Source organism: Lates calcarifer, linkage group LG18 (genome assembly GCF_001640805.2).
Source record: "Lates calcarifer isolate ASB-BC8 linkage group LG18, TLL_Latcal_v3, whole genome shotgun sequence".
NCBI classification, from domain to species: domain Eukaryota; kingdom Metazoa; phylum Chordata; class Actinopteri; family Centropomidae; genus Lates; species Lates calcarifer.
In genome coordinates, this window is record NC_066850.1 from 9,712,971 (window position 1) to 9,726,813 (window position 13,843).

The following is a 13,843-nucleotide window of genomic DNA, read 5'->3' on the forward strand; positions in this document are numbered from 1 at the left end:
GGAGAAGCTGCTGTGAGCTATTTATATGTGTACGGATGTCCAAGTGTTTGTATTGCACCGCACGCTGTAACAAATTGCTGTAGAAATGCAGACAATTTTGTACCATACCATTCTACATAAATACAGTTGAATACTGTGAATGTTGATGCCTCTGAGGAAACAGCAAGCTACTGTAAATCTTACAGTAAAATATAATATTTTTTTCTTTCTGTTGCTGAGGTCTATAGAGCCCCCCTGCTGACATTTTAAGGAAAAAAATATTGCAGAAGTTAGTAATGCATGGTAAAGAGATCATATTCCTTGGCTACTAATGTATCATTTGTATTTGAAGAAAATATATATCAGTAAAAAACATTTAAAAATAAGGCAAGTATAATTTCAAAGGCCCAAAGTCTAGGAAGACAGGCAAATAATAGCCACATATTATATAATTAAATATTGATTGACTATTTAACTAAGTGTGAAACAAATGTTAAAAAAGGGAGAGAAAAAATAAAAACCTTCCTTTATTTTAAGGGGGCACAATTACAGTGTCACCCATTTACTGAGGAGACAGATTGTCTGACATGGGCACTGTATCTGTGTTTGTGTATTTTGTATGTATGACTATGTAAGAATGCTTATCCTATATATATATTACATAGAAAGAGGTCAACTGCATAAATCACAAATTAACAAACTGTCAGTCAATCATGTGATCGTCCCTCATTTCTCCGATAAAAAAATTAATAGAATCCTCCAACAGTCTTTAGAATAGAACTGTGGTTAGACTACAACAGCCTTTGTGATGACACTGTGTGTGGAACAGAACTGTTTTTGGAATAGAACTAATGCTCTGTTATAATAGTATCAGATGATAGTATCAGGTCATTTGGTTAGTTCACCTAGTTCACCGTCTTACAGACCAGAGTTAGTTGATATACTTAAAATGAAGGAGTGGAACATTTGGAAAACCAATTTTGGTGGCAAAAAGCCATCAAGTGCACTGCCATCAAGTAAAGCTTCAAGCTGCTTGGAAGGTAAAGAGGTCGAAAAAATGCTTCAACTTTTACATGTAATTGAGTATTTTCACACTGGTATTGCCTCTTTTACTTAAGTAAATGATCTGTACACTGAAGACCAGTGAAGCATTTGATCATATTTTCCTTATTGTTGTTCAATCTGACATATAATTCCTCTTTATGTGGTTGCAGAATCAGAATCAAATGTTTATTTACATTAGTACAATGAATTCTTCAGCTACGTTTGTGCATGTTGTGTTGACTGAATGATCCCCGCTGACTCCATGTTGTAACCTTCACATGTTCTGCTTTTCTCTTTATGTATTGCTTCTCTGTCCTGGATCACAGATGACGAGACCAAACCAGGGAGCTATGAGGTGCTCAAGAGCGACATACTGTGCAGCAGCACAAATCGCTACCTCATTCAAGATTTTATTGGAGAGGGCTCCTTCGGCAAAATTGCAAAGGCTGTGAATCTAAGCACATCACAGGACGTGGCCCTCAAGATCCTTAAAACTGAGGACACTGCTGACAGAGAGGTAGATCATTTAATCTGCTTCGATGATCAAGTTTTTTTTTTTCACATTTTCTTGCTTATGTTTTGTTTATTAGATGAACTGCTGATACCATGCTATGTCACTTGAGGTACTTATGTCATTTTTCCTATTTCCCTTACAGATCAAAATGCTTGATGTGGTGAGGATCCTGGACCCAGTGAAAAAGAGCATGGTTCAGTTCTTTGAGAGGTTCGACCACAAAGGACAAACCTGTCTAGTATTTGAAAAGCTAGACAGGAGTCTTTTCGACTTCTTCGTCGAACGAGAGGGGAGACCACTCTCACTCAATGAGATACGGCCAGTAGTGCACCAGGTAAAAACTATTTTGGCTTTAATCCGTCAACAATTAATGGCCAATACTCTCAGCCAGCTGAGAAAGAAGTTAGATACTGAAGTAACATAACTGTATTTCTTCTAGTCTGTTTAAGCCTGCACTCTGGTAAATGTTTTTCTTAACCGTCTACATTGTGTTGTCTCTACAGTTGCTGACGGCCTTTGACGCTCTGAAGGGCATTGGTGTTGTCCACTCAGACCTAAAACCAGACAACGTGATGCTGGTCAATCACTCAAGTACGCCCTTCAGAGTGAAGTTAATAGATTTTGGTGTGTCTTTCAAGACCACAGAAAAGATGCAGGGGATGACCATTCAGCCTGTGGGCTACAGGTAAGTTCAATCTGCAAAGCATGATTTGTAACGTGTGTGCATTTGAGTGTTTATGCTAGATGATCCAGCAATGGTTGTGCCAGTCTCCAGTTTGCATGCTGAATTTGACAATGTACTCAATAGCTCTTGTAATTCTTGTATGCTACATACAGGGCACCAGAGGTCATCCTGGGCCTCCCCATCACAGAGGCCATCGACATGTGGGGTCTTGGCTGTCTTCTTGGGTTTTTGTACCATGGCCAAGACCTGTTTGCAGACTGCGAGTACCAGTCAGTAAGTGAACCAGTGTATTTAAATTTAAATACAAAGATGTTGTACCTCAGGCACATGTCAAAACCCAACAATGGACTTGATGCAGGATGTGGGATATATAATTCTTTATATTCTCTTTCTAGATGAAAGGCATCGTGGAAATGCTCGGCCAACCTGCTGACCACCTCCTTAATGATGGGCACTACACCCAGATTTTCTTCAAGGAGAATGACTACTGGGACGAGCCAAGATGGTGGATGAAGGTATTTTAACCTCGTTGAACTGTTAACTTAAAAAAAAAATTCTTAAAAATCTGACAACAACCCTTTTTAAATGTTTAACACATTGAGAAAGAAGTATCTGACAAAGGTGTTTTGTTCCCATAGACCCCATTGGAATACCAACTTGAAACTGGCATTGAACCTGAAAAATGGCAAAGTCCCTTAAGATGCCTGGATGACCTTATAATAGTGAGTGGTCCACTTCATGACTAAAGGACAAATTAATACCAATTTGCTCTGTTGGTGAGAGACAGAAAGCAGTTAAACTGAACTTTCATCTGCTTTGTTTTAAATCCAGCACCGCCCAGAGATGGAGAAGGCTGAACTAGAGGACCGAAGAGCATTTGTCAGCCTTCTGAAATGCCTCCTTCGTTCCGACCCCAACAACAGGATTACTCCCGGGAAGGCTCTGAAACACCCTTTTGTCGAAATGGACCACCTGTGGAAAGAACTCGACACCGGCTCATAGTAAGTGACTACCTTTTGGTTTCAGTAGGGTTGGATCAATACATGATTGGATTAATGGACCAATTTGTTTACTGACTGAGTGATGCATTAATTTATTGTCTTGTGTTATTCAGTGCCGACGACTCCGCAGAAAAAATGATGATCGTGCCGGATTACAATTTGGACAGCAGAGAGATGGAGGAACTGCAGAAGCCTTCAGTCAAACTACCATCAAACGATGACTCAGGCTCAGACAGTCCTCAGTCTTGCAGCAGCCTTCTCTCTATAAAGATAGTATTCGACACACCTGATGGAGCAGAGCCTGCTGCAGCGATGGATGCCATTGGGTCAGCTGTTAGCCAAGGTGCAGCATGTCCAGCAGAGACATCAACCAACGACGTGTCACCTGATGAGGTTCCACCTGCCAGAGTCAAGATGAGCCGCATGAAGAGAATCCGCAAGTTCTTTGGCAGGACAATCAGGGCCTTGTTTGGAAAGAGGACACGTGAGTAACCCTCCCACCACACCTCCCACCCCATCTCCTACCCCCTCCCCCTTACCCCTCTCTCTCACCCCACCCCTCTCTCTCTCATCCTCACCTCTCTCTCTCGCCGCTACCCCCCCCCTCTCTTAACCCAACCGGTCAAGGCAGATGGCCGCCCACCTAGAGCCAGGGTCTGCCCAAGGTTTCTTCCCGTTAAAAGGAAGTTTTTCCTTGCCACTGTTGCCAAGTGCTTGCTCATGGTGGAATGTTGGGTCTCTACAATCTCTGATAAAAGTGCCCTGAAAAAAATTCTGTTATGACTATTTATAATTAAATTGGATTTGACTTGAATTGACTGTCCTGTCATCCCTTAAATGAGCTACTGATCGTCCAAAATAATCGACTGGTCAATAAAATGTTGTGACGGTAACATTTTCAAATTGTGTGTTTTGTTTAATCAGCAAATTATATAAAAAAGGACAAATGCTCACATAGTTGCCTATTAATTTGATTTTATTGACAGTTTTTTTTACAACTGCTTTCACACTTCTGAAACTAGGTCTAATTTTTTTCAGAACTCTACACACAAATTCAAAATTTACAAAATGCAGAAATGCCCCATATCTGCTGCAAAATAAAACATTGCATTCAAAATACCACAAACACATCTCAAAATAAACACTTTTTTCATAATAATATATTTTTGGATATATCATGTACACACTGTCATTCTACATTTAGGACTCCTGTGTCCTAATGTAGAATGTTAGATCTACATTTCCATACAATGTTCTGGAGTGAACATAATCTGCTGAGAGGGGTTGAAACGTAAACAGTAAACACCAATGCAATTAGTGTGGTTACTGGAATACAGTGCACTTTAACAACTTTAACAACCTTATTTCTGTTTCCTCTAACCATTTTCCTGCTATTGACTTAATGTACTCTGTATTTATGTGAGGAAAAAAAACTGGATAATCCTTAGTTATCTATTCTGATACGATGGCTCTCACAGGATTGCGTGGGAATGATCTTAGCATGATCTTGGGTCCATCTTATGCCTTAAAGATCCACCTGATCCACTCAGCACCATCCCTCACAGGAGGAGGGCCACTACAGTAGCTTGTACATTTTCCTCCTTCCTCCTTTTTTATCATTATTTTTATTCATTTTTATTCCATTCTAAAAATTTAAAGCCACACTAAATCCTTTTGTTTCTGATATACAGCCATTCCCAGCATGTTTCATGCCGCCTCCTTTGGTGCATTTGAGATATGAACAGTAACTTTGTTGCATCAACACCATGTATCAACGTCGAAGCCCGGCGGCATTAAAAATAGATAAGAGTTTGAACAGAAATGTGGTGGCATATAAGGCTGTAATTGCTCCTGGCGAACACTACATCACGCCGGGGGTTGCTGTCATCTCAAAGCTCCTCTGATCTCAGCTGTAGTTCAAGGCAGAGCTGTCTCTCCCGACATCCTGAGAGCTCCCCCCGTCTCTTCCTCTCCTTGGCGTCCTGCTACAAAAAGTCAATTGGATTTCAAATTGCGGAGGAGTGCGATTAATAGTTAATGGTTACGGCAGCCGTGCTTGTCTTTCTGTCCACGCAAGGTGTGATGAGAACGACTTACTGTATGTGGCCTCGGATCTCTGACTCTGACCTCTGACACATGGCTTCAGCGAGGTCTGAGCTGAATTTGCTGATGCTATCATTTCCATGCAGTCAGACTGGGTGGATTATCCCCCATTGTCTCATGAAATGACAGAGAAGATAAAGTAGATTCCAAGGGGGGGGGTATGGTGGGATGAAGTGATGCTAAAGTGCTGTTTGGTACAGTCAGTTTGCCCTTTTGTGACCCTTGCTCTGTAGGTAAAGTGGGTTTATCAGAACTAAACCAATCAGACTGCATGGTATTAGACAAAATAACTTTTATTCATGGATATAGACCACTGAAGGAATATGTTTTATTGCTTTAAGTGACTGGTGGTAGTGAAAATGCCAAGCATGTGGTTTCTCTTACCTTACAAACCCACAGCTCACGCTTTGTTTGCCAACAACAACTCAACTCTTTCCTCTTTCAGTCCTCAAGACACACACTGTGTCACTGAGAAGTGACATTTTCCATCTCAAAAGCTCTTTTTCAAGGGGGACAGAGGTCTTTCAGTGCTGAGGTCAAGAGGGGTGGATTAAAGAAATGTACAGACTGATTGAGAGAGAAAGATGTAAGGTGTCGTTTTAGTTAAATCAGGCTGCCAGCTCTCTGTCTGCATTTGTTTAACTCGCTCCCTCAGTTGCTTTCTCTCTCCATGAAGAAGCACTTTCTGTCCAGAGCTGTTTAGCTTTAGTTTAATCTTGCTGTCACATCATCACACAACCTGTTCTTTCACAGATTATTTCCTATATTGATTCTTAGATATACTTCACTTATCTCTGCCAAAACAAACTTAATCTCATACGGACACATGCACCCAACAAGCACCACATGTACAGTGTGTTTAAAAGTGTAGCAATAATTGCTTAGTGGGTGTGACTTTTACAATGAATAGTTCTATGTGAAAATTACTTTCACCCGCTTAGTCAGCAAGCCATTTATCCTTAGATACTCTCCAACAATAAACCTGTCCAGCCTGTCTGCTCTTTATTCAACAACGCTATTAACATCCTAGTTGGAGGCATTTTTCTATACTGTCCCTGGCATGAGGAGTGTTTGTCATAAAAAATAAAAATAAAATAAAAGGCCACTCATGAGGGTAGTAAATGTGAACATGGCCATAACTAAAGCTCTCTCCCATTTGGATTAACAGCTAATGAGATGAAGCCTATAATTTCTCAAGAAGTGGGAGCATATGGTGGGGGTGTAATAATTGTTATGGTATGAGCTGTGATACAGCATGGAGCACAGGTCAAAGCTGCATGTATGATTAGCAGTAGTAAGGAGTGATTTGTTTTCAGCATGCGTGTGGAAGATTAAATATTAAGTGGTGCCCTACAGACAATCTTGGTTAAAATCTGGATTCTAGTAGTGCATGTGTCATTTTATATTTATCAGATTAGGGGATTTAAAGGGGCACTCCACAGATTTCACATCTATCATAAATGTACTAGTCATAGGGAGCACCACTCAGCCTGTGAAAATAGTAGTTGGTTTCTAAGCGGCGCCACTTGCTCAATCTTGACCACAAATTTTCAACAACGGCATGGAGGCATGAAGTCGAAAAGAGCAAATGAGAAGATGCATTATGGGAACTGTAGGATCCACAGGTTTTTGCAGTTTGACTCATGATAGGTGCTAAAAGCCAGGATATCTCAGCCAAACCATTCAGAGCTTTAAAGGAGCTATGTGTAAGTTTTTGCTATCGCTACATAGCCAATGTTAGCATTAACAGATGCTTATTTACCAAGAGCTTTAGCTATTGTGCGTTTACAAGACAAGAATATCTCATGATGGACTGAAGGCGCAACAATCAATCAGAAAGTGGTATTATGAGACAAGACTGTACAGGGCTAGTTGGTTACCATGCTAACTACAGTGGAAGAAAAGAAGTGAGAGAAATAAAAGTAAAACAAGAGTAAACTTTGGCATTGCTTTCCTTTGCTGGAGACAGCTCTCGCAGAGTAAAGGAATAAAATTTGATGCTGAACTTGTATTTTCGTGATCTCATAGTTTCTTCTAGACGTGTAAGTGATATGGCTTCTGTATTTTGTGCTGCCATGCTGAGAGACAGAGGAGATGTGTGTTAAGGTGCAATAACATCACTTTCTCAGGGGGTGGGATTGGTAAATAAAGAGATTTAATCCCTCTCAGTTCTGTCCGTGAAATGCATCTCACACCCCGGCCCGAGCTCATCTCTGTTATCAGTGTATCGAGCAGCAAGAGGTTGGCAGGCTGCTTCATTTATGATTCCAGCCAGTCCTAAAAAACAGAGGTTCAAGAAAGTCATAAAGATAGCAGGCCCCTGGCAGCTCTGGCTTTGTACAGGCTGCAGCTGATATATGTCGATGTGTGTTTTTAGGGGAAGGGTAAATCATGGGAAGTAGTTTTCATTCCTGCAGGAGAAAGAGACACAGAATGGAGGCTGTGATGATGGACTTTTAAATAAGGAAGCCTGAAAAAAAAAAAAAGAACAGGTGTGGAAAATGACAGGTTTGATAATACACATTTTCTTTGATCTTCTGTGAAACAACCTGGAGAGGCAGGGCGTCCTGCCAGCCGACATCCTCCAGTTCATCAGAGCATTTTCTCAGCTGTCACGTCATATGGACGGCTGTTTATTTTAACATTTATTCATCAATATTAACCAGCGCGCAAAGTCCCTCCATCATCCTGGGCAAACATTTGCATCAGCATTTCTGCACAGCCTGGCGAGTGAATGTGTGTGTGTCTTTTTAATTGGCCGTGAGAAGCTCAACTGCTTAGCCTTTTGAGATCATTGAGATTTTGATGTGAAATTTGCATGCGCTCACCCTGCGTATGAAAAGAGGGACATTTGCATGACGAAAGGGGGTGGCTGGGTGGTGACTCGCTTAATGACATTCACACATTTAGCGTGTCAAGCTATGAGGAGGAGGATTAGATTTGAGCAGCGTCACAGGTCTCTCTTCTTTTTATAGGTCTCTTTTTATAGCTTCCTCTTGATTTCCTTATCTCTTTGATCATTGCCTTTTAACTGGCGCCATTTTAGCATCATTTTCAAGTGATAGCACAGTCAAAAGGTGCATTGTACAAATCCCAGGTTTAAGCTTTGATTCTACAACTCCGAGACAAACCAATCAATATATGTGACTTTTCAGCTTCAAGGCATTCAGATATGAGAATGTTTCCATCACCTGGCTACATTAAGAGCATTCATATGCAGAGGCTTATTCTGACTCCTCTAGGGAAATTAATATGGATTGACTGAGTGATATGACGCTGTAGTAGCAGTAGCAGGCATATGGTAGGTCAATGTAGTGGGTGGGATGTTATAGGAACAGTTGGCTGCATTATAAACAGGAAACTCTGATGGTTTTATTCATGAATGATCATTCCACAAACCAAACCAAATCCTCAGTTTTAAACACACACAACTGAATCCCGAAAAATGAGATTCCTCCCCAGCCTTGAACATCAAGATCTGGGCGTGTCAGTACCTCCCCAGCGTCTTCATGCAGGTTTTATGACCCTCAAACAGAGTATTTTCTCACTTCAGAGGACAGCGAGCACCACCAGCGCCACTTAGCACCACGTTTGTTTTGGTAATTTATCAGACAAGAGGAAAAAGAACAGAGAGGAAAAGCGAGCTGGGGCTGCAACAGAGAAAAGAGCCCTCTGAAAGCATTTTCCCAGGTGGGATTCAGTCCCCCGCTAAAGAGAGGAATGAGCCAGGAAACACCAAACTGGTGCATAATGTATGTTAATTAAATATCCTAGCCAGTGACAGGAAGCCAGAAGATAAATCAACTAAGATGGATGTTTTCCCAGAATCCAGGCATAGTAGATTCCTGTGAATGGAGACCTTAGCCTGTAGATCTTACATGGTAATTGTTTTTCAAGAGACGAGATTAACGATCTGATGTGATTATCTAAGTTACAACACAAAAACAGTTGGATGCAACTCTCTGTAGTAAAATCCCAACACCCTCCCCAACATGCAGCAGTGTAGTCACAGCACATACACAAAGCATACAGGATTCAGCACCATGGACAGTGACATCCACCTCTGGTCAGTCTACAGGCAACAATCTGTCATGTGATAGAGAAAGAGAGCTGATTAACTTCGTTGTTGCCTCAATAAAACCAAAATTTTTAGTGTTGACACTGACAGTGAACTACTGCTAACTTTGCTTATATATTTGTATTTGGTGATTTACTGTATGTCCTTGTGTTCAATCTCACATCGCACAGTTTATCAATGCATTTGGTAATTCACTGAAATATTTTATGTATATATTGTTACATGTGGATGGAGGTGTGTGTATCTTTATCTCTGTGTTCTTGGTCCCACTTGCCGTCAGTCAGTTTTATTGAAGGGCACTTGTATTTTCACCCCAAAAAATGTTTATGCTATGATAAATAAAATAAAATTATATAACTGAGCAGGGCAAAGGGGAAAGATGGCTGCCATGTCAAAGAAGCTATGACTCAAAATAGTATGTCTACTTTTAGAGCTGCAACAAATTAATATTTCATATTCAGATTTTTATTTTGAAGTGAAGAAATATCAGAAAGAAATGTCAGAAAATGCCCTTTATAACTTCTGGGAGCTCAAACAGAGACCTTTGCATCGCTTGTTTATATATTACATCTATATATTACATCTGTTTTTTTTTTTAACAAAAAATGTCATATTGGAAACAAGTGTATATTTGTTTTTGTTTGTGTTTTGTTTTGGGTTTTTTTTTGTTGCTAAAATGATAAATTGAATTTGTTGTTCAGTTCTAGTTCAGTCCTGCATGGGAAATTTTGGCTCGCAGCAAAACAGACACATCAAAACAGACTCATCCATCAGTGAAACAGAATAAAAAGAAAATATCAGTCAACACACGAAAGTGAGAAAAAACAAATATGTACAAATACAATTTAAAAAAAGGGAAAACCGGTAAATAACAACAAATGTTGTCAATTAGCTGTGGTCAGTTAATCAACAGATGATTGCTTGATTAATCATTTTAACTAATTAATTATTTTACAATAATTGGAATTATTTTAAAAAAAAACAAACCAAAAGAATTAAAGGATTGCAGCTGCTTTTGCCCCTTTTTTAACCTCACCATTTTACTGTCATACATCTAAAACAAGAACACAGAGAGAGCCTGCATGAGTTAGTCCTCACTTCTAAACAATCTCCAGCTTCCTGGAGACACACAGGCTTTGCTAAAACATTAATGCCTTCCCGTGAAAAGATCTTTGTTATATAAATCGAAATAATACTGGGCTCAGTGACGCTCAGACACAACTTATTCAACGTCTTTAATATTTGATGAGCAGAAAAATTGGTGTTATTCTTTCAGTGGTCACACTCTTACAGAGCCATTGGGTAATATTTCACTCTGGGTCGATAGCTGAATTGTACAGAATAACATTAATGTTGTCTAATTTTGCCTAAAGTGACCATTAGAATGATGCTTGATTAACTGCTTTTGATGGGACCTTCGTGAAGCCTAAGTAATGTGATATTCAACTACATTCAATGTAAAAAGCAGTGATGCAGAGCAGACTCCAGTGTTTGTTCCTTCATTTATTCAGATTTCAGTGTATTGATCTTTCTGAGGCGTATGATAAATCCTGAGCATTCAAACTGACTTGTACATTTTCAATCAGAAGAACACCTAACAAACTTCCAGAGAGGGAATTGATTGTTAGAGACAAGATGAAGTGTGGACTTATCAACCGGTGACATTTCAGTGTTTTTATTTCCTACGGGCCAAATGCAGTCTGTTCGTAAAGCAGAAAAAGATGGAGTGATTCAGAGCAGCTTTATCATTCATCTCTCCGCCAGTTATCATCACCAGCTTTAACTGCGCTGCAGTCTCCCCACAGCATTTCTCAAATAGAATTAAGAAAATAAAACAGAAATGAATCTGTGGCTTTTTGTGCCTCCTCCAACTGTTGTTTTTCTTGTAAGGGAAGAAGCCACAGGTGCTGGATGTTCACTGCAAAGCAACAAATCAGCGTTGCTATAGATAGCACAGCTGCTATGTAGAGTGATATCTATTTATGAAAATGTGAGTTTGAATATATTACCATTTCATTCATTCTTTGTGCACAGGAGGCCCCAGTGTTCCTTTAGCTTAAGATGGCTACTAGAAGAAGAATAAACAGAGGCTACTGTAAATATAATAATTTTATAGTAATGACTCACAGGTTTTACTTCCAGCGCCCAGCAGATGGCCAAAAGTATACGGACACCTGAACGTTACACCCATTTATTCACTGTTGAATGTTGCATTTCCAAAATCATTGGCATTAATCTGCAGCTTCTGAGAGGACTTTCCCCAAGATTTGGAGACCTGGCTGCAGGCTTTTTACTGCCATTCAGCTGCAAGAGCATCAGTGAGGCCCGGACTCTGATGTCGGGCAACCGGGAAATACATTTCCTCATGGACATTTGTGGTTGTCGTTTGGGGTCCACAGTGTTAGGTTGGAATCACACTTTCTAATATATCCTTGCATGATGTAACATTAAGTTCTCCTTCAACTGGAGCCCAAACTGTGAAAACTACACCAAAAAAACTATATAAATACAGACCCAGTGAATGACTATGCAGTGGCACTGACCTGATTCTATAGGTTAATTTGATCCAGTATTAAAGGCTTGTTTTGACCCAGAGGTGGTGTTATTTTTTAAATCATTTGTAGGTTACTGGATCAAAATAGCCCTTTGTCTTATTTGGCTTTCTGCTTGTGGTTACTGCCCAAGGCATTAGTGCTGTATTGACCCACTTTGTGTCCATTTTTAACCTTGTGTGCATGGAAAGGAAGCCATATAGTGTGATTACAAGTAAACTAGTCCATTCTCTTAAACAATCAAACCCAAAAAAAGGATCACATTCTTGATGGAAACATTTTTTAAGAGCCACTGTACAGCACATGTCTGAGTCAGGTGAGGAGGGAATTCCTCTAATTTTCCACATATCTGAACTTAATGCAACAGTCAGCGGCAACAATCCCGATTTCAACACTTGGCAACCTGGCAGAGACCATCTGTGTGACAGGAGAAGGTGAACACAGCTTTCAAGTGGTGGCTGCTTTACTGACTCCGAAAAAAATAGTTTTTTTTTTACAGAATGGAGCAACATAACTCTCTCTATCTGTGGACAGTAAATAATTTTATTTTTGCCTTCAGGACTAAGAGACATTTCATATTTGTGGTTTTGTGGCTTTTATGATGAATATTGTTCTTCTGGTTTTCTTTTTAAATCCCTGCTCCTTTAAAATTTTGTAGGCTTGTCTACAAATTGAAAAACAACTTCAGAGATCTGTATTATTATTATTATTATTATTATTATTGTTATTATTGGTTTACAGTCAGAGGAGGAATAATTGCACAGCTGCAACTTTAAGACTCCACACGTCTCCCCTCCGCCAGCTCCCACAATGGTCTTTTCCAGCTCCGCTTATCACAGCAGAATTTGTAACATGCCATAATTTCTTAACCGGTGTGTGCGCGCGCGTGTGTGTATGTATGTATGTGTGTGTGTGTAGCCCCGGAAATCAAATGTCATTACCCGACGCGGCTAATTTGGCCATTCCTTCTGCTCTTTTGTTTTTGGACCATGCCAGCGGCGGGGACCAGCCGCACCTTTACGATCATCGGCTCCTCGGCGTCGCTGCTCGTTCGCTCTGAAGAAGCCTCCTAGGATTGTCCGCTTGATGGTAGCTAAAGCTCGCAGAGACTGCAGTTGTCATTGATCCGCTGCCACAGCCTCCGCTGATAGTAAAGGAATAAACTGTGAGTATGCACACACTGTTGCCGCCGGTATTGCGGTGACCTACATTGCCCTGTTCCTGCGGGCTCAAGGTGATTTTCTGCGGTGCCCTCCCTCGCATCCTCAACTCCGGACTGATTGGTGATTTTGGAGGAGCAGGAAGCTCCTGGTGTGGATGGATACGTGGTGTAGATTACCTATACATTTCATGTGTGTGGTTGACATTGTGAGGCTCTGCGGGAGAAGGGGGGGTGGAGGGGCAAAAAAAAAAAAAAATACACGACCGGCTGTCACAGTGGAGAGACAGAGGAGAGAGTTAAAGGGGGGCGGGATGCAGACTGAGAGGCTGGCATGATGTAATGCACTTGAGACAATAGCCAAGGATTCTCCCCAATTATCATTTCAGAGAATGTGGAGGAGATGTTACAGCAGTGTAAATACGCGATCAGCGCCGCAGTCAGGCCGCCTGTCTCTGTGTATGTGTCTGTGTGTGTCTGTGTGTGTGTGTGTTAATAACAATAAAGAGAAGCTGTCATAGGAGGAACAGCTGCCCCTCCTATAAACAATATTATTACCGGCTATCATAGAGATGCAAGGAGGGAGAGAGCATGAAACAACCTCTCTGCCATCCACCCTATCTCCCACCCCTCCATACACACACACACACACACACACACACACTTTTCATGTTGTATATGGATGAATGGAAAAGGCACCCACATACAGGTGCTGGCCTCAGTTTGAT

The 13,843-nt window shown here is 40.7% G+C and overlaps 2 protein-coding genes across 6 annotated transcripts in view; both read left to right on the top strand.

The window, feature by feature from the left end:
- The first annotated feature begins 831 nt into the window (after positions 1 to 831).
- Positions 832 to 4,108, top strand: LOC108886183 (homeodomain-interacting protein kinase 1). The gene is made up of 9 exons (XM_018680895.2): positions 832 to 1,019; positions 1,350 to 1,540; positions 1,680 to 1,871; positions 2,041 to 2,222; positions 2,375 to 2,495; positions 2,618 to 2,737; positions 2,861 to 2,944; positions 3,054 to 3,223; positions 3,337 to 4,108. The coding sequence occupies exons 1-9, from the start codon at positions 854 to 856 to the stop codon at positions 3,713 to 3,715; spliced, it is 1,605 nt and encodes a 534-aa protein (XP_018536411.2). The 5' UTR covers positions 832 to 853; the 3' UTR covers positions 3,716 to 4,108.
- Positions 4,109 to 12,799: 8,691 nt separating this feature from the next.
- The window catches only part of ppfia2 (PTPRF interacting protein alpha 2), a 148,386-nt gene continuing 147,342 nt past the window's right edge, over positions 12,800 to 13,843 (top strand). For all 5 annotated transcript variants that reach the window (XR_007815053.1, XM_018680889.2, XM_018680892.2 and 2 more), the window contains exon 1: positions 12,800 to 13,121. The gene's annotated coding sequence lies outside the window, so the exon portion shown is untranslated. The remainder of the gene's footprint in view (positions 13,122 to 13,843) is intronic.

Excerpts from the sequence above, each read along its gene's own strand:
- LOC108886183 (XM_018680895.2), top strand. The coding sequence starts at position 854 with ATGATAGTATCAGGTCATTTGGTTAGTTCACCTAGTTCACCGTCTTAC. Across the intron at positions 2,945-3,053 it reads GCCTGGATGACCTTATAATA|CACCGCCCAGAGATGGAGAA; the intron begins GTGAGTGGTCCA and ends TTTTAAATCCAG. Across the intron at positions 3,224-3,336 it reads GAACTCGACACCGGCTCATA|TGCCGACGACTCCGCAGAAA; the intron begins GTAAGTGACTAC and ends TGTGTTATTCAG.